The following is a 22,334-nucleotide window of genomic DNA, read 5'->3' as shown; positions in this document are numbered from 1 at the left end:
AACCACACCCACTTCCCTCCCTACCTTTCCCACCTCCCATTCCATGTCCCCAAATCCTGGAAAACCACTAATTTATTCTCCATTTCTAAAATTTTGTCTTTTAAAAACGTGTTGTATAAATGAAATCATAGCATATACATTTAAGGACTGGTTTTCTCATTCAGCACAATTTCTTTGAGATTCATCTAAGTTGTATCAATTGTTCATCCTTTTTAATTCCTGATTAGTATTGTGTATATATATATGTATATACTGCAGTTTTTGAGTCATTCTTACATTTTTCCAATTTTTGTTACAAATAAAACCTCTATAAACATGCATGTACAAGTTTCTTTGTGAATGTAAGTTTTCATTTCTTTGGGATAGATGCCCAAGAGTGCAATTCCTGGATCATATGGTAATTATATATTTGTGTATTCTTTTTTATTTGTAGAAGTTCTTTCTCTTTCTCGATATTAATCCTTTTTTCACTTGTGTATATTGCAAAATCTTTTATCACTTCGTAATTAATGTTTTACGTAATGTTTTCATGTAGATGTGCTACATGAAAGTCCTTAATTTTAATATACTAAAAATTAACAACCTTTTCTTTCTTAGCAGTGATTTTTGTATTTTAAGAAATCTCTTTCTATTCATAGATCAAAAAGATATTCATCTGTATTTTTTACTAATTTGTTGCTAGTGTTTTGATACTTTGTTTTTGAAATTTGCTTTTAATCTATTTGGAATTGATTCTGTTTTATACCAAAGTTCCATATATGCATAGGAATGTTTTTGGCTTTTCTCTATTCCATTGGTCAAGATGTCCTTGTACCAATACCATATTTACCACGTTGTCTTAATTACTGTGACTTCAATTAAGTTCTCATATCTGGTATGGCAAATGTCTCTGCTCTTCTTTAGAAGCATCCTGTCCATTCTTGGCTCTTTGTTTTTCCATATACATTTTAGAATCATCTTTTCAAAAACGCTGTTGGGATTTTGGTTAGGAATTCCATTGAATTCACAAATCAATTTGGTGAGAATTTTTACAATTTCCCTATAAAGATCTTGAGTACCTTTTATTAGATTTATTCCTAGGTACTACATATTCTGTGGTAGATATTATATGTCTGATAGGTAGAATATTAATAGATAATATCTTTTTAAGTACATTTTCTAGTTGTTTATTGCTGGTGTATATAAATTCAGTAGACATTTAGATATTAATCTTACATCCTGCCCCTTGTTAGACTCCCCTTTTATTTCTAATGTATCTATAGTCCTTTTTGTTGTAAAAATCATATTATCTATAAATAATAATGTTTCCTGTTTTTTTAATCCTTATGCTTCTGATGCTTCTCCTTTTTCTCTCTTTCTGTTTTGTACCTACTGGGACGTGTAGAGCAGTGTTGTATAGAGGAAGTATTAGTAGCCACATTTATCTCGCTGTTGACTAAAAGGATGTGTTTCCCCATTTAGGATGTTTCCCCATTTAGGATAATGTAATTATCTGTATAACATTATTATTAATTATATATTAAAAATGTTTTTATTTTATGGAGCCAACATTTCTAACTAATTTATGTAATATATTTACAGTTTCAAAAAAGTAAGATAATAAAACAATTCTGAATTGCCTGACTTATAAGTAGTTATATGTGATCACTTGATTATAATACTTTAAAAATATTCATGTAGTACTATCATAATTGCACATATAGTTGAGTTCTGTTACATTAACCCAGGACATACAAAAAGCAAATGTTAAGCATTTGAAAAATACCTTTAAACTACTTACCTTTTAACTACCTACCTTTAACTAAATACCTTTTAAGCCACTTAAAACATATTTGCAATAAATATTAAAAGGAGTTTTGTAGTTCTTAAAGTCTGAGGTATAGTTTTATAAAGCAGTGTTATTAAATTGTCTTTGTTTCAGTCACATAATAGAAAACAGAATGTAGGTTCACTATAAGATTCCTTTAAGAAGATTCCTTAATGCATGTAAATTTGGTAAAATGATTTTATTTACTAAACTTAAAATTACAAAACGTGTAGATACAGCTTATGATATTTCTTTGTACTTCCTCCCTCCTTCCCTTTCTCCCCTCTTCTGTCTCCCTTTTAAGTTTTATCTCTGGATCCTAGTAATAGATGTGCTTATAAAAATTTGTTTTATTGTTTCATCTGGTATTACTGTTCTTATTCTGAAAATTACAGAATTTCAGAAATGGAATTTCTGACTCAGAGCTATCTCCTTTAGGCCTTTATTTTACAGATGAGATGACTGAATTGCTAAAGGTGGTGGGCTTGCCCGATATAACATTGCCCCAGTTGAGTAAGCCAGTACTGTGTGTATTTGAAATTCTCTCCATACCATAAAATTGTGTTATCTCCTTGGGGAAGGAATAAAAAGATTCCACTTGACATCACATTAATAGAAGTTGTTAGTTTTAATATATTAGCATGCTTAAACTATTTTATTCTCATAGGCAGGGGCTTAGACCTATTCCTGAAGCAGAAATTGGACTGGCGGTCATTTTCATGACTACAGAGAATTACTGTGATCCTCAAGGCCAGCCCAGTACAGGTAATTAAAGCATTATTTTATTGGTTCTTTAGCAACTTTATGTGTAACTTGGTGATAGGCTGTATGCACATTACTTTGTACTTGTTAGGGATGACCATTTTCACCATCTCCTAAAACTCATCTGTTTACCATTTCATTTATTTATTTGATAAATATTTGTGGCTGCCATGTACTACTGGGTACTGCTTCTAAAGAAGTGCTGAAGATACACTTGGTGAATAAAGTAAAACATTTTTAGGTGTCTGTTACTGTGAACTTTATATTCTAAAGGTCAGGCTTCAAACAGTTAACAGGCAAACAGATATATCTGATCAGTTCAGTTAAAGTCAAGCACCAAGAAAAAGCTAAAACAAGACCTGAAATTCTCCTTGTGTAGCTTCTGCTCAGGAGGTCTGCTGCCATCCGTTCTCACAGCCACTGCCCCACTTCTTGAACTTTCCATTGTCTTCCTTTCGTGAGGGCTGTTATAATTGCGCCCAGTAATGGTCCTGCCTCCATACTCATCTCTACAGTTAACATTTCACTTTGCCAGTAGAATCACCTTTTCTTAAAACTTTTTACTAGCTCATTATTTATAAAATAAAACCCTAAGCCCTTCGTCTAGAGTTCTGAGCCCTCAACAGTTTAGCCTTTCTCCTCCCATCTTTTTTTTTTAATACATCTCTCTACAGTTTATATGTGCCATATTATTTATAATTTCCACACTCCTCGATCTTGCTCATCATGGTCCCTGTTCCAACACTGCTTTTCTTTTTTTTTTTTAAAGATTTTATTTATTTATTTGAGACAGAGAGAATGAGAGACAGAGAGCATGAGAGGGAGGAGGGTCAGAGGGAGAAGCAGACTCCCTGCCGAGCAGGGAGCCCGATGCGGGACTCGATCCCGGGACTCCAGGATCATGACCTGAGCCGAAGGCAGTCGCTTAACCAACTGAGCCACCCAGGCGCCCCCAACACTGCTTTTCAAAATTCGACTCATTTGGCAGATGTTCACCTCCTTCATGAAGTTTTTCTAAGTTGTTTTCTCTCCCATAACTCTCCTCCAAGTCAGAATTGTTCTGTTTTCTATTCCCCAGTAACTTTCTTTTGCATTCTAGCTAGACTTTCTTCCTACTTTGAAATATAACCAGTTGTTTCCATGCCTTTTCAGCCACTAAATTGGTTATAAGCTCTAATTAATTTTGGATTCCCTGACAGCACCAAGCACAGTACTTGTTTGTACTAGGTATGAATATTTGCTTAATTGAACTAAATTATTGGCACACAAGATTATCTTTGCCAGTGTGGAGCAACAATGTTTTATCATCCACTGTTGGAAATGTGTTCATGGCCAAAAGGGCCTTAGAGATCATCTAATCTGTCTTTCTGTTAAAAGGTAAGCGAGCTTGTAAGGCTGAGAACAGTTAAGATTCCATAAATAATTCTTGGCCAAGCCAATCCTAAAATTTGGGTTTTCTGAACACTTAGACCAGTACCTTTTCTGTTGTATCATTTCATACAGAAACAGAGTCATAAGGAGTAAAAATCAACATTTTAATTAGTAGTGTTACTTCTTGCACATACTCATAGGTGGGTCTGTGTAGACTCCAAGTCCTAGACATCTGACTTATAAACAATTTTAGAATACAACCCTTTGGGAGGGAATAGAATAAATGCATGTGTCTCTCCCTCCCTTTCCCCCCTCCTTATTTTCTTCCATTCATGTTTGTTTATTTATGAATTCAAGCATTGAACATCTGTTATATACCTGTAATTATTCTAAATACTTGGAATAAAGAGGTGAGCAAATCAAAGCCCTACCCCTGCAGTATTTTTAGCAAGGAGAACATTGTAAATCTTTTGTTGACAAACATCCCTTATTCTGGATCATTAAATTCAACTTATAGTTTCTTTTAGTGATAATATAAGCATTTGTAATTACTATTTTTTGCAAACTTCTGTGCAAGCTGAAATGAATTCTAGGGATATGCATGTTTAAGGAAATGACAGTGAGCTTCTATGGGGGTCATATAAGGGAAGTGGCAAGAATTTGGAATCAGTAATAAACATTTACTAAGCACATCCTATGTCATGAGGACCTAACAAGTGATGATTTAGCTTAGATACTTGGTAGATGTCAACGTTTTAAAATTTTCAGTTAATGATTTAATTCCATTAACTTATTTATATCTATAATGTTCCAAACATTGCTCAGGGACTGCAGATTTAGAAGTGAACAACAACCAGTTCCTATTCTCAAGGAGATTCTAAGTCTAATAAGGGAACGTAACAAGTAAACAAGTATAGTGTAAAGTGATGATGATGATAACAGCTAATATTTGCATTGTACTTATTGTGTTCCAAGCATTTTTCTAAGCGCTATCCATGTATCAGTTCATTTTGTCCTCAAAACAAAATGGTCCTGATTTAATGGATGAGGAAACTAAGGCACAGAGAGGTTAAATAACACATACAGCTAATGATTAGTGTGTTAAAAGTTAGCAGAGTGATGTAAAGGGTGGTATGGAAGCTGAAATGAAGGATACCCCATTCAATGTGGGAGATTCAAGGAATGTATGCCAGAAGAGTGACACTTGAATTAAGTTGCTATTCTAGTAAATTAAAAGATGAAGTAATCATGGTTTTCTGGAGTGGCCCCAAAATTTATGCCTAAAGCTATTTATGTCTTCTTTTCAAATAGTATTCCTTCAGAAGGTGAAACTCACATTAATTTTGATTTATGTCAGCAGTAGAGTTGATTTTCTGCAGGGAAGAAATGCAATTTTTTTGTCTCCTAATTTAAACCATAAATTGAATTATAACTTAAGTTGATTTTATTTTTAAATTGGTAATACTTCACAAAAGATTTGATGTAGCTTTAAAATGATTTGATTTAGATGAGCCCATTACAGATGCCAGCAGGCTACTTTTAGGCTATTTCATTAAATGTTTGTTGGTTCCACTGAGTGAAGATAACTGTGTTCTATGTTGCCTACTTAATTCCCTCAGCATGGCATAGTCTAGCCATTTTAAGTGACAAAATGTCCATCTTGTGTCTAGCAGTTGTGATTCTTCCCTTCACTTGTGTGATTTACAGCATTGAAGATGACTCCAGGGCCAAGCCTTTCCCAAGGCTTATCATTCAGTGAAAAGCTAATGCCAAGTGCCCCCGTGAATACCACAACATATGTAGCTGACACGGAATCAGAGCAAGCAGATACATGGTAAAGCTTCATTGTTGACAAACTATTGTTATTCTATCAATAAATAGTATATTCAAGAAGTAAAGTCGTGTCTTTATCAGATCAACTCTTAGGAGATAAAGCATGGGAGAATGGGATGCCAGGGAAAATAATATATTAGGTTAAGGATTAGTAAACTTTCCATAAAAGACCAGTAAATATTTTTGGCTTTGTGAGTCATTGATCTCTGTCCCAGCTACTCAACTTTGCCATTGTAGCATCAAAGCAGCCATAGACAGCATGTAAATGAGTGTGTGTGGCTTTGTTCCAATAAAACTTAATTTATGAAAACAAGTGGCAAGCCAGATTTGGCCTGTAAGCCATAGTTTGCTAACCCCCGTCTTATGGTAAAGTTTTTTTGTTGTTGTTCCTTACAAATGTACATGGAAAACTGTAAAGAATTACATTACTTTATTTGTGACTGTTGAAACAAGTTCAAAATAAATTTGTACTATAAAGATTCCTTCATCTGAATATTATTTTAACTTTGGAGATACTTCCTGTGTGTCTACCTGGCTATCTAAATAATATCTTTATAAAGATAGTTTTCTAGTGGTTCTCTATTTGAAGAGGTTTTTTGTTGTTCTTTGGGGGGGGGGGGTTTTGAGCAAGCGTAGATCATTTGTATTCTGTGGTATTTTTCATTTAAGAGAGTGTATTGTATTTTAAATAATACATAATGAATTACTGATATTGAAAAATACTTGTGATATCACTGTATTAGATCATATTTAAATTTTTAATACATCCTTTTTTTTATACTGAGGCTAGATGTAAGTTTTTAAAGAAACCATTAATGTTTTGAAAGTCATGTGTATGACCACTTGTTTTTTGTGCAATAAGAATATTAAAGGCAGTTTATTTAACCATACATTGTGAAACTGTGTGTGTGTGTGTTTTAAATATTTTTCTGGTAGTATAGAGTTATACTGTATTCTAGGGACTGCCATCTGGCTGAAATGTAACCATATCAATTCATCTGAATCTAAATTCATCTCATTTAGATCTAAATGGGATCTAAATATGTCATTATGATGCTGGAATTATAGGAGATTGTTGTTTTTCTGATTTTCCTTTTTTATTAATTTTTTGCCTGAAAATAATTCTAAAATTTTAAACAAAGCAAAAATTATCTAAGATTATCACCTACTTTAATTTATAATAGAATACTAGGTTGATATTCCATGTTTGTATGACAGTTTGTTATAGTAGGGTATGCTAGACATTGTGTGCTATAGGGAATGAAGAAGAGAAAGTTATCATTTGTCTTTAGGGAACTTTGATGAAAAAGGAGCAACTTTTTTGGAATAGTGAAATATATTCCCTTAATTATTGTCTAAAGATAATTATGTTCTAAAGCTGTATCACGTACTATTTAGAAGACTTTTTTTTCTAGATAAAAATTGCTATAAATCTGATTGTTTATGTTGTATTCTTTTCTTTTGTTACAGTATGGATTTTAGTGAAAAACCTAAAGAAATCAAAATCTCCAGAGTGGAACAAAAATTCAGAATGCCTTCACAAGAAACATCCACTGTGAAGGAACCCCCCAAAATAAGCTCTAATGATAAAAATGCAGTATCAAATACTCTGGAAAGGATGAAAATCCCAACCTATCAGCTTTCACCAACTAAATTCTCAGGTGTAAATAAAAGTAGAGATCAGCCTTCTCAGAAGCTGCAGACCAGCTCCATCAAAAACTACTTTCAGCCTTCTACCAAAAAAAAGGTATATTTTTAAATAATACCTCTCTGTGTCTCTGAAAAATATTAATAGAATGGCATTTAGTCTGTGTTCTGCTTGAATATGCTTCTGTAGAAAACTGACCCTTTGACCTCATTCCCTCTCAAAAATGTCCGTATCTCCTTCTTCACTAAGGTCATTATGGATAGATTATCCCTCATCCCTTTTTTTTGTGGGTACCTTAAGTTTATCTGTTGTTTCACTTTGCTGCACTCCTTTTGAAGAAGTCTGTCCAGTACCCCGATAGTAGATTAGTATTATTAAAATACCACCTTGACTATTCCAGTTTAACATGAATTTGGTAAACTTATAGGAAGCAGAGATCCATATTTTTATGTTCTCTGTGGACCTTAGTGCAATTTAAATGAATAAAGTACTTATCCAGCACTTAATGAATGAAACAGTATTGTACAGAAAACTCTTAGTCATATATTCACATATTATTTGCAATTTATAGTCTGTACTGTATTCTCGATTTAGCCACTCTGACATTATCTTGAATCTAGCTCTCACTAACCCATCAGGTTTTATTCCAAAGGTAATTTTTCCCCTTCCTACAAGTTCCCTACATTGTAAGGTAAGCTATTGTTCCTGGCAACAAGTGCTTTGTATTTTTATATCTTTCTACCTTTTCCTCTGCATTGACTTATCAGCTACTGCTGCCTTAGCAGAGAAGATAAACCTCTCCCTATTGTTTTAGCCATTGGGTTGACAGTCCTACGAAAACAGTGTCCATATGAATTGTGCTTTTTTTCAGATGTCCCATTTTTTTTATTTCCAGTGATATTAATTAATAAAATTAAGAATGTTGTGAATTAAATGGGGGAATGAATATTGCCAAACCAAAAAATTACTTAGCTGTGTTCATTTTCTGTTTTTGCTTTCTTCTCTCCTTTTTTAAATCTAAGGGAAAGAGATGACGAAAATCAAGAAATTTCTTCACCAAAATCAGCAAGAGTAGAAATGTCTTGTTCTCTTTTGGAACAAACACAACCTTCTACACCCTCAGTATGGAAAAATAAGGAGGAGCATCTCTCTCAGAATAAGCCTGTGGAAAAGAAACCAGATAATTTACTTACAGATAGAGATTTAAAATCCACTGTGAAAAATTTTGCCAATGAATCTCTTCCTACAGAAAAACTAAGATCAGAAAAAAGAAAAGAAACTGATGACTTAGCCATAGAAGATGAAGTATTAGATCAGTTATTTAAGAACACAAAACCAGAGTTAGAAATTGGAGTGAAAGTTCAAAAACAAGAGGAAGATGTCAATGTTAGAAAAAGGCCAAGATTGGATATAGAAACAAATGGCACTTTTAATGATGAAGCAGTTTTGGAAAGTAACAGAATATCTGTAAGTAACATTTTTTAATGAGAAGTACTACAAATAGAAACTTAGAATGTTAAAAAGAAACTTGTGATAGTATAAGCATTCACTCTATTTCCTTGAGGAAAAAGTTAGTATCTTCAAAACCCGGTATTAAGTATAAGAATTTGTTGGTTGATAAGGTAAATATTAAAAATACAATGTTTCTCTGATAGTATATAATAAATGACAGCAAATAAAACTGTTATTCATGATAATTTTAATAGATTTCCAGGCTGTACTATTACTGTACTACTATATCAGACCTTTGGCCTTGATGATAGGTAGAGGAGATGACTTAATAGAGGAAACAGACACAGAAAAATGAAGAAAGTAAACTACTAAATAAATTTTTAGATAAAATAGTTATAACATCACTAAGGATTTTTATTTTCATTTTGATCTTTAATATCCTATCCTATTTTCCTGAATGTTGATAATTTGTCTTACCACTTCAGATTATTTCCAATTATATGTGTAAGTAAGTTGCCTACTATCTGTAGAATAGTTAGAGGTCATTAGGTGAGAGCACTGACCACATGAAGTTAAAAGGTAATATTCTGATCTTTCATATAGGACCGTTAGCTCCAATCTCACTCATGGTTGTGGTCATCCCTTCCTATAAATGGCTACTGCATAAGGATAGGACTAAGTAAAAGGATAAGGATTAAGCGATTGGAAGGTACAGTGACTCAGTAGGTATTTGTTGAGAACCTAGTGTGTATCAAGCACTATAAATCTATAACTACTGTTGAAAAAACAAAGTATATGTCCTGTGTAGTCAAAATATTGGCATCTTCATATGAAGGAGAGAATCCTCATTATTTCTTTTGAGTGAATCCTAAATGCCCTTCTGTGGACCAGCTGTGTCAGAATTAGCTGGTGAGCTTTTTTAAAAGTAGGGATACCCATACCAAAACCCCAGAAGATCCTGATGGAATACATCCAGTTTTTTTTCCCAAAAAAAGTTTCCTCATTTTATGAGTTAAGAATTCCTTTTGCTGTCTTTAAAAATTCTAAAATCAGGTGCCTGGGTGGCTCAGTCGTTAAGCGTCTGCCTTCGGCTCCCGTCATGGTCCCAGGGTCCTGGGATCGAGCCCCGCATCGAGCCCTGCATTGGGCTCCCTGCTCAGCAGGAAGACTGCTTCTCCCTCTCACACTCCTGCTTGTGACCCCTCTCTCACTGTCTCTCTGTCAAATAAATAAAATCTTTAAAAAAAAAAAAAAAGAATCTTATCCAGCAATAGGACGGAATCTTCAGGCTGATTTAATAACAATTAACCTGCGATTAAAAAGTGGCTTTCAGTTAGTGAGGTCGTATATCCAGAATTAATAACTTTTTGGAGGTGTCAAAATAATAAAATTACTGAAAATCCAAGAAAGCTTAAACATATTAGATGAGAACTTGTAGAACAGATTGTTGTAATAATGTTAGTTATGGTTTTAATGAAAAGAAGTAGACAATACTGAGATTTCTTGCTAAGAAAATATATACAAGAAGATAAATTATTAATTGAGATATTTATTAGAATAAACTACTAAATTAAAATGCTATATGCTTTTAGTCTTCTGGCATAGATGTTATAAATGTTTCTAAGGTTGTGGAGTATTTGAGTAATTTTCTCGTTTGAAGTAGATATGATTTGATTCCAAATACAAAGTTTGGGTGCCAGAAATAAACCTTTTTTTACAAATTTTTTCAGGTATTTGAACATTTTTTCTCTAGCTTCCCAAATGACAAGTAATTTTCTTTTTCCTTATTTTTTTCTGCTTATGTATCCATCTTAACCCCATTTAAGATCAAAGATGAACTTCAGGAGGATGATGATATGCTTCCAAGGAAGGTGTTACTAACTGAATTTAGATCACTGGTGGTTAGTAACTCTGCCTCCAGAAATGCATCCAGTGTAAATAGTGATTATGGTCAACTAAAGAATTTCAAGAAATTCAAAAAGGTATGGTATTCCTTTAACTAAAATATCACAAGAGGGCAGTGTTTGAAATGTTTTTAGAAATACCACTGATGCTAAATAGTAAAAGCCGTTCATACTGAAAACTGATGTTATTTTTTCTGCTTAAAACAGTTAAAATTACTCTAGGAAGGACATGAACTGACAGGTAATGAATCTATGAATAAATGTATGATGAATATATAATGAATACTTGGAAACAAACTTCTTTAAGACTGAATTCCTTAAAGGGTGCTGTTTACCCTTGTCTTCTCCACCTTGAGCGGCAGGCTTTGGGTTATATTGATAGGGTCTTTTACCTCTAATAATCATCTATGTCTACCTGAAGGGGTTCTTTAGCTCAGGACTTTATGAAGATAATAGATTTGTGGAAAATAGCTGAGCACATTAAATAATGAAAAGTAGGCACTTTACTATTACATGTATATATAAAAAATATAAATATGTACCCTAAATAATATCATCAGACCTGAGTTTCTTCTCCTCTAGGAACTGGTAAGATGTTTAATTTATCAGTATGGTTAAAAGAATATTTCTGATCTAGTGTGTATTCTTTTGTTGTCTTTCCTGGAATATTTGCTTCTTATTCCATGTCTATTACTGACTGCCACCTTTTGCTTAAACATTTAATCAGAATACAGGTGATTTCTGTGGAAGACTCCTTTTCACTAGAATATGATGTGTATGATTCTTGCTATACTATGAGGTGTTGTAGCTTTTTCTCTCTAATGTGAGCTACTATTAACATTTGTCAGTTAATTTTTTGCCTACTATGACAATGTGTAAAAGGTTCTAAACTCCATTTCTTGTACTTAGATGGAAATATCTCCCACTTAGATGGTACCCACTTTCTCCTTTCCATCCCACAGGTGTGGCTCATGAATACCACAGGATCATTCTTAACTGTATGGTTACTTCATGTTCAGTATCATGTTACCAAGTCTCATTGTTAAATCAAAATTCAAAAGACATTGTATTTTTTTGTTATTAATGAAGTTACCAAAGATTAAAGTAGTAATACTCACTGTTGACCCAGGCATGGTGAAGTATAGAGTAGTACAAACTTCGGGAAAGTAGTTTGGAAAAATTTTAAACTCTTAAAAATATTAATATCTTTGACTACGGAATTTTTTTGAGACTGTAAAAGAAATTCAAACCAAAATTTGTATAGCAGGATGATTTAACTAGATTGGCTCTAATGAAAAAATTTGTCTGTGTTTTTCTTTTTATGCCCAAATCCAATGACACGGCTCTATTTGTGCTTTTTAAAATAGTGTTTAATGATGAAAACTATTTTAGAATTCCCTTTCCAGGGCACCTGGGTGGCTCAGTTGGTTAAGTGTCTACCTTCCGCTCAGGTCATGATTCCAAGGGTCCTGGGATCTAGCCTCACACTGGGCTCCCTCTGTCCCTCCCCCTGCTTGTGTGTGGGTGTGCTCGCTCGCTCGCTCTCTAATAAATATTAACTTAAGTTAAAAATCTTAAAATAAAATTCCCTTTCCACTTCATATATTGAAATTCTGAAGGTATGTCCCATGGATATTAAGGATTTATTATTTCCTAAATACAGTATTAGCAGTGTGCTTCATTTGCATTTTCACAATATTTTTAGCACCTCTTTATTTAAAATAAGCCATTAAAATTTTAATTAAAAATATGAATTGTTGCCATCTCCAACATCTTTTGCTAGAGATCTATAAATTAGAAAGTTTTGAAGATGTAAATTTTCATGAGTACTAGACAAGGCTTAAACTTCGAAATCTTTAGAACAAAATATGATACTTTATAGTCTCTATATTCATCTTAAGTAGCTTTTAACTGCTAAATGATGAGCTAAGGCCATTTTTTAATAAAAATTCCCAATTAAGAATCTTAATTAAATTCTTGGTACATGAATCCCAGTGACATCTAAATCTGGGTATAGCAATAACCAAAAAAAATAGGGCAAAAACATGGGTCTAGCATAGTTAACTTCTCTCTCACTCACTTTCATTTGTAGGATATAAACATATTTGGCACTTACGTTACACATGATTTATACTGTGCTTTCTTATTAAACTTTTTTAAAAATAATGGTTTTGAGGGTGCCTGGGTGGCTTAGTTGGTTAGGCGTCTGACTCTTGATTTCAACTCAGGCCATGATCTCAGGGTTGTGAGATTGAGCTCTGCGTTGGATTCTGCCTTGGTGGCAAGTCTGCTTGAGATTCTCTCTCTCCCTCTCCCCCTGCGACCCCCTACCCCTTGTTCACACACACTCTCTCTCAAAAAAAAAAAAAAGAAAAAAAATGAGATGGTCTTAATTTGTTAATGCATTTAACCTTACTATTTTTACTATATAACAGGTCACATTTCTTGGAGCAGGAAAACTTCCACATATCATTGGAGGATCAGATCTAATAGCTCATCGTGCTCAGAAGAATACAGAATTAGAAGAATGGTTAAGGCAGGAAATGGAGGTTAGTAGGGAGTGAGGCCTGGTAATTTGCTTGGTTTACATTTTGGTCCCTCATGGTTTCCTTAGAGCAAATCCTTAAAACCAAATGTTAAGATAATTGACCTAAGGTCATTCATTCAGGAAGATTCCTAAGTTATAGAGCATTAAGATTAATTTGTACCTTTCCATAATGCTTCTTTAAGAGACTTTTAGACTTATTAGTTAAAAAAACAAATGAATTGGGGCACCTGGGTGGCTCAGTTGTTAAGCATCTGCCTTCGGCTCAGTCATGATCCCAGGGTCCTGGGATCGAGCCCCGCATCGGGCTCCCTGCTCGGTGGGAAGCCTGCTTCTCCCTCTCCCACTCCCCCTGCTTGTGTTCCCTCTCTTGCTGTGTCTCTCTCTGTCAAATAAATAAAATCTTTAAAAAACAAAAAACAAACGAATTAAGTTTATATCCTAATGTAAAGGGGAGAAAAGAGACTTAACCTACAAAAATGTAAAAGAAAGCTAAAGGATAACAATTAAAATTAGAAGGTTGTACAGTCATATGGGTGTTATTGCAAATAATACCAGTTACATAATATATGAATGTACTGGGTTTTAGATCTGGAAATTATCTTTCAGTGGTTCTGAAAATTTCTCAGTCATTATTTTATTGAGTTATTACCCCTTTTCCTATTCTCTTATATCTTTTTTCCCCTATGTTTAACGTTTTAAAGAACTGCCATACTGTTTTCCAAAGTAACTGCACCATTTTACATTCCCACTGATAGTGCACAAGAGTTCCAGTTTCTCCATATCCTCTCCAACACTTGTTATTCTCTTGTTTTTGGTAATGGGCATCTAACTGGTCTGAACGTTAACTGTGGTTTTGATTTGCACTTTCCTAACGATTAGTGAGGTTATGCATCTTCTCATATGCTTGTTGGCCATTTGTATATCTTTTTTGGAGAAATATCTATTCAAAAATCTCTTCCCATTATTAATCAGATTGTTTATTTTTTGTTGTTGAATGAGAGGTGTTCTTTATGTAGTCTGGATAATAGTCCCTCATCAGATGTACGATTTGCACATTTTTTCTCCCTTTCTCTGGGTTGCCTTTCACTCTGTTGTTTGTGTATTTTGATGCACAGGAATTTAAAATTTTGATGTAGTTCAGTTTATCAGTTTTGTTGTTGATACCTGTGCTTTTGGCCTCATATCCAAAAAATCTGCCTGATCCAGTGTCAGAAAGTTTTTCCCTTTTTTCTTCTAAGAGTTTTATAGTTTTAGCTCTTATATGTAGATCTTGAATTGATTTTGAGTTAATTTTCATAGGTGTTATAGGGTTAGAGTTTGACTTCATTCTCTGTGGTATACTTTTATACTTTGGTTTAATGATGCATGAGCACACCATCTTGAAGGTGAGGGAGGGAGTCTTAAGTCAGTTATGCTATTGACAACTGCTTGCTGTGGGAAACTCGCCTTAATGCTTCCTCCCATGGGCAGTTGTTACTGATCTCATTTTTCCCCGGAGTCTTTCTGTGTAGTTCAAAGTCTTAAACTTTCTATTATGAGAACTTTTCAAACATACCAAAATAAAGGGAGCGTGAAACAAACCCAAAACACAGCTTCAACAAATACCAGTATTTGCACATCTTGCTTCATCTCTTCTCTTTCCCAACTTTTTTTTTTTTCCCCTGGAGTATTTTATTTTATTTTTATTTTTATTTATTATTTTTTTTAAGATTTTATTTTTTTGCGAGAGAGACAATGAGAGAGAGCATGAGAGGGAGCAGGGCCAGAGGGAGAAGCAGACTCCCTGCCCAGCAGGGAGCCTGATGCGGGACTCGATCCTGGGACTCCAGGATCATGACCTGAGCCGAAGGCAGTCGCTTAACCAACTGAGCCACCCAGGCGCCCCTCCCCTGGAGTATTTTAAAGCAAATCCCAGTCATTTTATCATTTCATTTGTATTTATATTTTCAAACATATACAGATTTCTGATCAAATATGTGTTATGTCAGTATGCTTTTCTATGTACTTTCACAGTAGGATACTTACATAATCAGTTCATATTGTTTTAAATCCTAGATTAGGACCAGCAGCATAATTTTGACACTTGAAATTGCTTTAGAGTTTTATAATTTTGCATACTTTATGGCATGTCTTTGATCATATCTATAAGTAACATGTTGCCTAAGTCTCAGGAAACCAAACCTCACTTATAACATTGTTCTTCTGGGAAGATGTGAACTGCTTTACAGCTCTCTGTTAGACTGTGATTTTCAAGAATTCATTGTTTACACGTATCAACTATATATATTTATATACTCTGTAATGAGAACTCACAGGTAAGATTATGAAAATATGCTTCTCTTTTTTTTTACTTCCTTCCTGAGTATTTTGAGTCTAGTGAATATTATGTAAAACAACCATATACCTGATTCATAATTCTTTCTACCCCTTACTTATTTTTAACTGGAGAATTTAATAAAATTCAATAAAGTGGCAACTTTTTGCTCTAGAGGAAGTTACTGGATGGAAGTTAAGATTTCAGAAACACATGACTATTGAATTGAGAGATAACCAGAGGTCTTTCCAAGGTTAGACAGTTTTCTTCTTAGCCTTTATATTGCCTGATTATCTAGTGCTCCTGGAACCCAAAGGTGGGCTCCAGATAGGTCCTCTTAGCAGGCTATTTGAAGTAGGGCCATTTGGTAATTACGGGTAGGGATATTATCTCTTTCTTAAACTCCAATTTGACAGAAGTCAAATTTCGCTTTCTTCCCTGTCTTACTTTCTATATATTTTATCTCTTTTTTTCTCTGGATTGTATTTTTTGGCCACTTCTCCAGATTATCTTCCAGTCTGGTCCTTTTCCTTTCCACTCTGTCTGGTTGGTATTCCCACCTATCCACTGAGTTTTCATTCAGCCTATTGTATTTTTTCATTTCTGGTTGTCTGTTTCATTCAGCTCTAGGTCTTATTGTTCCCTGCTGATATTTTTAAGCTCTTCTTGTATTCTTTGCCTAAAGTGTTTGTTGATATGTTTCTGCTACTCTTCTCTTATGGAGCCTTGTTTCCAAGTATATATTTTGTGATAGTTGAATGTGAACTGCTCATTTTCCTTGGAATTTGATCTGTGGGAATTCCTTGAGTCCTAAGTTCAAGTTTATTTCCTCTAGAAAAAATTTGTTTGTGTCTGCCAGTCTTGTTCTACCAATATGAGACCCACTTTATCCTCCACTTGTGATTTTTTTGGATCACCTAGGTAGTTAATACGTATTTGGACTAGAAGCCTGAGTGAAGGCCAGCTTGTCACAAACTCAAAAGAGTTTTTTTTTTTTCCTTCACCCTGTGTTAGGTTTGAGAGGCAGGCAAGTTTCTTTCTTGCCTTCTTTTTGTGCTGTACAGTTTATTCCACTTTCTCTCTTTAATGCTGGAGTCTTTTCTTAGATTCCCCATCTTTGATTTTCTTTCATGTTGCTCATCCCCCATACAGACATCAAAGCAGAGCCCAGTTTTTTTTATGCTTTGCAGAAACCCACAGGGCAAGGCAAAAGCTGACCATGGTACTTGTTAACTTCTCAGGGTTTTTATTTTGCTTCATTGTGGGTTAATGTAGTCTTCAGCAATTTGTGTTTAAAAATGCTTTTTAATCAAAAAATTGTTAGGAAGGTTGCCAAAAAGTGGGGTTGGTAAGGTCACTCAGGATATTTAGTGTCAAAAAATGAAAGAATGGAAGTCACATCCTTTCCTCCTTTCTTTTTTAAAGAATAAATGGCCTTATTTAAAATGTGCATTTCAAAGAATTGTGGTACTACACAAGAGAATGACGAAGTTAAAATCCTGAAGTCCAGGAATTACCCATTTAAATATGAAGTGAATTATTCCAGATATCTCTTTATTGAAGAGGAGTAATTGCCAGAGTGGGAAGAGAGAGTGAGAGATTGATAGAAGGAAGTAAAGCTGAAAGCATTGCTGAATTTTTGCAAATATTTCTTAAGGTGTTTTATTTACTCAGTTCCCTCTAAGACCAAGGGTGATATATATGACCAAAAAACCAAAACAAAACAAAACTACTGTCAGGTTAGAATCAGTATTTGTTTCATACTGCCTATTTTGATTTTAGATATGGTTTTTGGGTCACTGCTGTAAACAGTGAGGAAATTATTTGTACTTCCTCTGTTCCCCCGCCCCCACCACCCCACCCCACCATCTTATGACAGTCCTTTCATTTTCTCCCTTTTTAAAAGGTGACTTGCATGCCTGCCCCATTCCTTCTTAGGCTTGCAAGTCAGTAACGATGAGAATATGTCTCAGTGTTGATCAATTTTCCATTCATTTTTCTTGGAATACAGTATGTTATTTTGATTTGCAGATGCAGGTCTTTTTATTTCAAGGAACTCTTCTAATACATCTTGGAAAGCATTTTTATATTTGTTAGGTTCTCTACATTTAAGACATTACTATCCTTTTATTAGATCACCTTTGCCTTCCACATCCATTTCTTTTGCATTCACTGTGGTTTTCCTGAGCTCTTTCACTATGTCAGAAAGTCAAATTTATTCTGTTCCTTATCAGCTATGTGATCTTGGGCAAATTACTTTCTTATGCATGCATTTCTTCCTGTGTAGAATGGGAACAATAATTATACCTCTGTTTCACAGAATTTTTTGTGAGGATTAAGTAAGATGCTACTTGTAAAGCATTTATAACAGTGTAAACAGTCACTATTAGGTATTTCCAGTTTATTTGATTCTGAAATGGTGTTATTAATAGGTCTTAGTTTGTTTACTTAGCATTTGTTCCCTTTTCATTGTCATTGTGGTTTTTGTCATCTAACTTTTTGGTTTTTATTTTATTGCTTTCATGTTCTTAGTAACTTCATTTTTTTATCCTTGGGTTATTTCTTACGGACTAGGTTCTTCATCTGTCTTGCATGTTCTGTTCCAGTTGCTGCCCTTTTTTTCCCCTTTAGTATGTGGAGTAGTTTGCAGTTTTCTTTCATCTTGCAGCTGTTTAGAATAAAATACCCTGTCCAGGTACTCTGTTTGCTTTGTGAAGCATCATATGCTATCTTGTGCAGGGATTACAATCTAAATACAGCTTGTGCAACTGATTAATTATTGAAATCTACATCTGAAACTAATGATGTATTATATGTTGGCTAATTGAATTTAAATTAAAAAAAACCCAGATGAATGGATAAAGAAGATATGGTATATATACATAATGGAATATTACTCAGCCATTAAAGAATGAAATCTTGCCATTTGCAATGACGTGGATGGAGCTAGAGTGTATTATGCTAAGCAGAGTAAGTCAGAGAAAGACACATACCATATGATTTCACTCATGTGGAATTTAAGAAACAAAATAGATGAACATAGGGGAAAGGAAGGAAAAATAAGATAAATAGGGAGGGAAACCAGAAGAGACTTAATTATAGGACACAAACTGAAGGTTGCTGGAGGGGAGTTGGTGGTGGGGGGGGGTGGGGTCATTGGGTGATGGGCATTGAGGAGGAAGTCATGAGCACTGGGTGTTACATGCAACTGATGAATCACTAAACTCTACCTCTGAAACTAACAATACAATATATGTTAACTAAGTTGAATTTAAATAAAAAATTAAAAAAAATAAAGACAGTTTGTGAGGCAAAAGTGAATGTAGTCAAAATTACTCCTACCCAAGCTCTTAGTGTTCTGGTAGAGAACAGAATTATCCTGGTGGCTCCATTCCATTAATATGGCAACATGCTCAATCAGAGGTGAATTGCATGTTCCATCTAATTTCTGTTGTCTGAAGACTTTAAATCCAGGAAAGGAAGGGCTTAGCTGGAGCTATGTGCTGCTCCTTCCTGGAACTGGAATTAAATGTGTACCAGGGGGGTGCATCTTATCCCAGAAGACAACAACCTGTCATTTTAGGTTGTTTACCTAATTTGTCAGGGCTGCATGGGGCCTGTGCCTTTGGTCAGTGTCAATACCACTCACTTCCCTGTGCCATTTGTCCCTTTCCAGTAGTCTACCAGCAGTGTTTTTCTGCTCAGGCTACTTTTTCCCAAATTTGGAGTATTACTAAGCATTCTCAGGTTTGGGTTTAGTTTGTTTAATGGGTTAGGGCAGTGTTAAGAACATGTTGCAGCAATCTTTTGGTTCTCTGCAGGCTACTTTTCTCAAGTCTGTGGCTTCTTGATTATCCTAGGTTTTGTTGGTGTTTGGCTAGAGAGGAGTTGAGAGAATGACAGTGTAGCTGCTGACTTTTTTCTGTCTTTTGTTTATTTGATTAGAATTAGAAAAGAGCCCATGTTTAATATTTATTCCACCAAATCTCTCTTTTTGCTAGAGCAATTTTAGGTGCACTATGTTGGATTTACTCTTTAAGATAATAGAGTTGACTTTCTCATGTGCTTACAGTGCCTGTATATAAGTATGCTACTGCCTTGATGTCCTATTTCCCTAGGCTTGTCCCAGCTGCTCTTCTTAAGTATTTTTTGCCTTTCATTCTTTTTCAGTTTTTCTTTCTCTACTTCTGCTGCAGACTCTTTGTTTTCATAATCACCAAATCCATTCCTGAAGTTTCCTTAGATTTAGGATATTTTCATTTTGTGCATTAAACATAATAACTCTTTGAGACACTATCCAACCTGATTTGAATTTTGATAGACTAGATATGTAACTCTCTCCAACCCTTAAAAAATGCCAGTAATGTGAGGATTTCTATTTCTTAAAACTATTTTACTTAATGTTTTTACTAAGACACATAAAAACTGATTTTTCTTTACTATAACTTTAAAATTAACATCCCCTGCCGGGAAGCATTTCAAAATAATTACAATAATAATACCAACAGCTTTTGACAGCTGCTTTATGAAAATCATTGTCTTACCATTTATGTTCTGCTATACCTATTAGAAAATGTGGAAAGATGTAATGTCATTTTGATATTTCACCGTATGAGTAGAAAATCATTCTGTAAGAATCCCTGCAAGTCATTCTTCTCAGCCCTTTCCAAAGACTCAGAATCAGTGTAATAGCCTAGTTAAGACCTGGTGGTGCTCTTTGTACTCAGCAAGACCTGGTCAAATCCCAGTTCTTCCATATGACAACCTTTTGATCTTCTGCAAGTTACTTAACCTAAGTCTTTGCTTCCTTGTTGGTTAAAACTGGGATAATAGGGGGCACCTGGGTGGCTCAGTCGTTAAGCATCTGCCTTCGGCTCAGGTCATGATCCCAGGGTCCTGGGATCAAGCCCTGCGTCGGGCTCCCTACTCAGCAGAGTCTGCTTCTCCCTCCCTCTACTGTTCCCTCTGCTTGTGCTCACTCTCCCTCTCTCAAAATAAATAAATAATAAAATCTTTAAAAAACAAAACAAAACTGGGATAATAGTCTAATAGTAGTAATGAAGTTATATGAAGATTAAATGAGATACTTTTAGAAGGAGTTTTAAGATAGTATCTGGAAATACACAAATGTAAGTTATTAACAGTAAAAATAAATAGTATGTACATTCAAGGAACTTACGGTCTTTTAGCAAAGATAAGATACAGAATTATAACAGAGGGAAATCAATAGGCATCTATGAGTTGTATAGCTGAAGTTTTATGGGAATTCTTCATAGCAGACGTTATTTTTATATTTTTAAATGAAGAGAATTGAAAAACCATTGGTAAAGAAGTGAAGAACATGTTCCTGGACACGTAGTAGGCACTAAATTATTATTGAAATGAATGCACACTGAAAGATTGTCAGAGATGGGAAGAGGAGAAACAGGAGGTCATTTTCCGGGCAGAGGGGAAAACATGAACACAAGCAGAGGGACACAGGATATTTGTTAAGAGGTGAGTCTGGTTGGTTGATTTGTGATTCAGTTTTAACTGGCATACAGTGATTGTGAAGAGGGGCGTGAGAAGTGATTGAGAATGTAGAATGGAGCCAGGTTATGAAGAGCCTTTCCCATGTTGGGGGTCAAACTCAAGAGTTTGTGTTTTCTTTGGTAGGTAAAAAAAAAAAAAAAAAAGTCATTGAAGGGTTTTGAATGGCATATGATAGGATCTAGACTTTAGAAAGATGGACCCAGCATGGAGTTTTTCTGGGGTTCACTCTTAGAGGTGCATTAGGAGTTTGATGAGTTTGTGTTTAAAATTACTTTGTCAGTGAAGTAGTTAAGCAGCAGCTTCAGAGCCCTGACTTGGGACATTGGGGGAGAGAACCACTTCACCCACAGAGTTGCTGTAATTGAAAGTGAGATAGATTTTGCCCTCTCAGCCCCTTCATCAGTCCTATGACCTCAAAACAGTGATATTTCTTTTTCTTCAGGAAAAAATATTCAAAAACTCAGCAAGCTAGCAGTATATACATATGTTGGTTGCTTTTGATGGAGAGGGGATTAGCTGGAGAAAGTTGTTTAATTAGAGAACTTTTGCAGTAATCTTGGCATGAAGTGAAAATGGAGAGGATTTGGTGAATGAGGGAAATACTGTAGAGGCAAGAACTCATAGACCTGGTGATTTCCTCAATGTGGAAATATCCGAGATGACTGACCACCCAGTATAGCACTTGATTAACCATATATTCATCATTGAACACATCTTTGAAATTATGTTAATTTTGGCAGGTGCAAAATCAACATGCGAAAGAAGAGTCTCTTGCTGATGATCTCTTCAGGTAAAGTTTAATTTCATCTTTCTCATGAATCTTTGAGATGTGTATAAAATTCAGTTTTATTCATAGAGGTTAAATATTCATTTATTCTGTCTTTAGAAATAGACACAGGGTGCCTGGGTGGCTCAGTTGGTTAAGCAGCTGACTCTTGATTTCAGCACAGGTATGATCTCAGGGTTGTGGAATCAAGCCCCGCATCGGGCTCTGTGCTCAGTGTGGAGTCTGCTTTTCCTTCTCCCTCTGCTCCTCCCCTGACACACACGCGCTCTTTCTTTCTTAAATAAATAAAAAAATCTTTAAAAAAAAAAAAAACAGTCCCTTCACCTAAAGAATGTTTCATTTTTGATTTTTTTTTTTTTTTTTTTTTTTTTTTTTA

General features: G+C 34.7%; 1 protein-coding gene across 1 annotated transcript in view; it reads left to right on the top strand.

The window, feature by feature from the left end:
* NBN (nibrin) overlaps nucleotides 1-22,334 on the top strand; it is a 43,478-nt gene that overhangs the window by 19,836 nt on the left and 1,308 nt on the right. Inside the window, exons 8-14 of the mRNA XM_044914251.1 lie at nucleotides 2,475-2,572; nucleotides 5,648-5,774; nucleotides 7,247-7,516; nucleotides 8,441-8,888; nucleotides 10,700-10,855; nucleotides 13,213-13,326; nucleotides 21,912-21,961. Coding sequence (XP_044770186.1) covers nucleotides 2,475-2,572; nucleotides 5,648-5,774; nucleotides 7,247-7,516; nucleotides 8,441-8,888; nucleotides 10,700-10,855; nucleotides 13,213-13,326; nucleotides 21,912-21,961 — 1,263 coding nt within the window. The remainder of the gene's footprint in view (nucleotides 1-2,474; nucleotides 2,573-5,647; nucleotides 5,775-7,246; nucleotides 7,517-8,440; nucleotides 8,889-10,699; nucleotides 10,856-13,212; nucleotides 13,327-21,911; nucleotides 21,962-22,334) is intronic.

The sequence above is a fragment of the Neomonachus schauinslandi genome, chromosome 4 (assembly GCF_002201575.2).
Source record: "Neomonachus schauinslandi chromosome 4, ASM220157v2, whole genome shotgun sequence".
NCBI lineage: Eukaryota > Metazoa > Chordata > Mammalia > Carnivora > Phocidae > Neomonachus > Neomonachus schauinslandi.
Note: the sequence above shows the minus strand (reverse complement) of the source record. Positions and strands in the feature narration are given on the sequence as shown.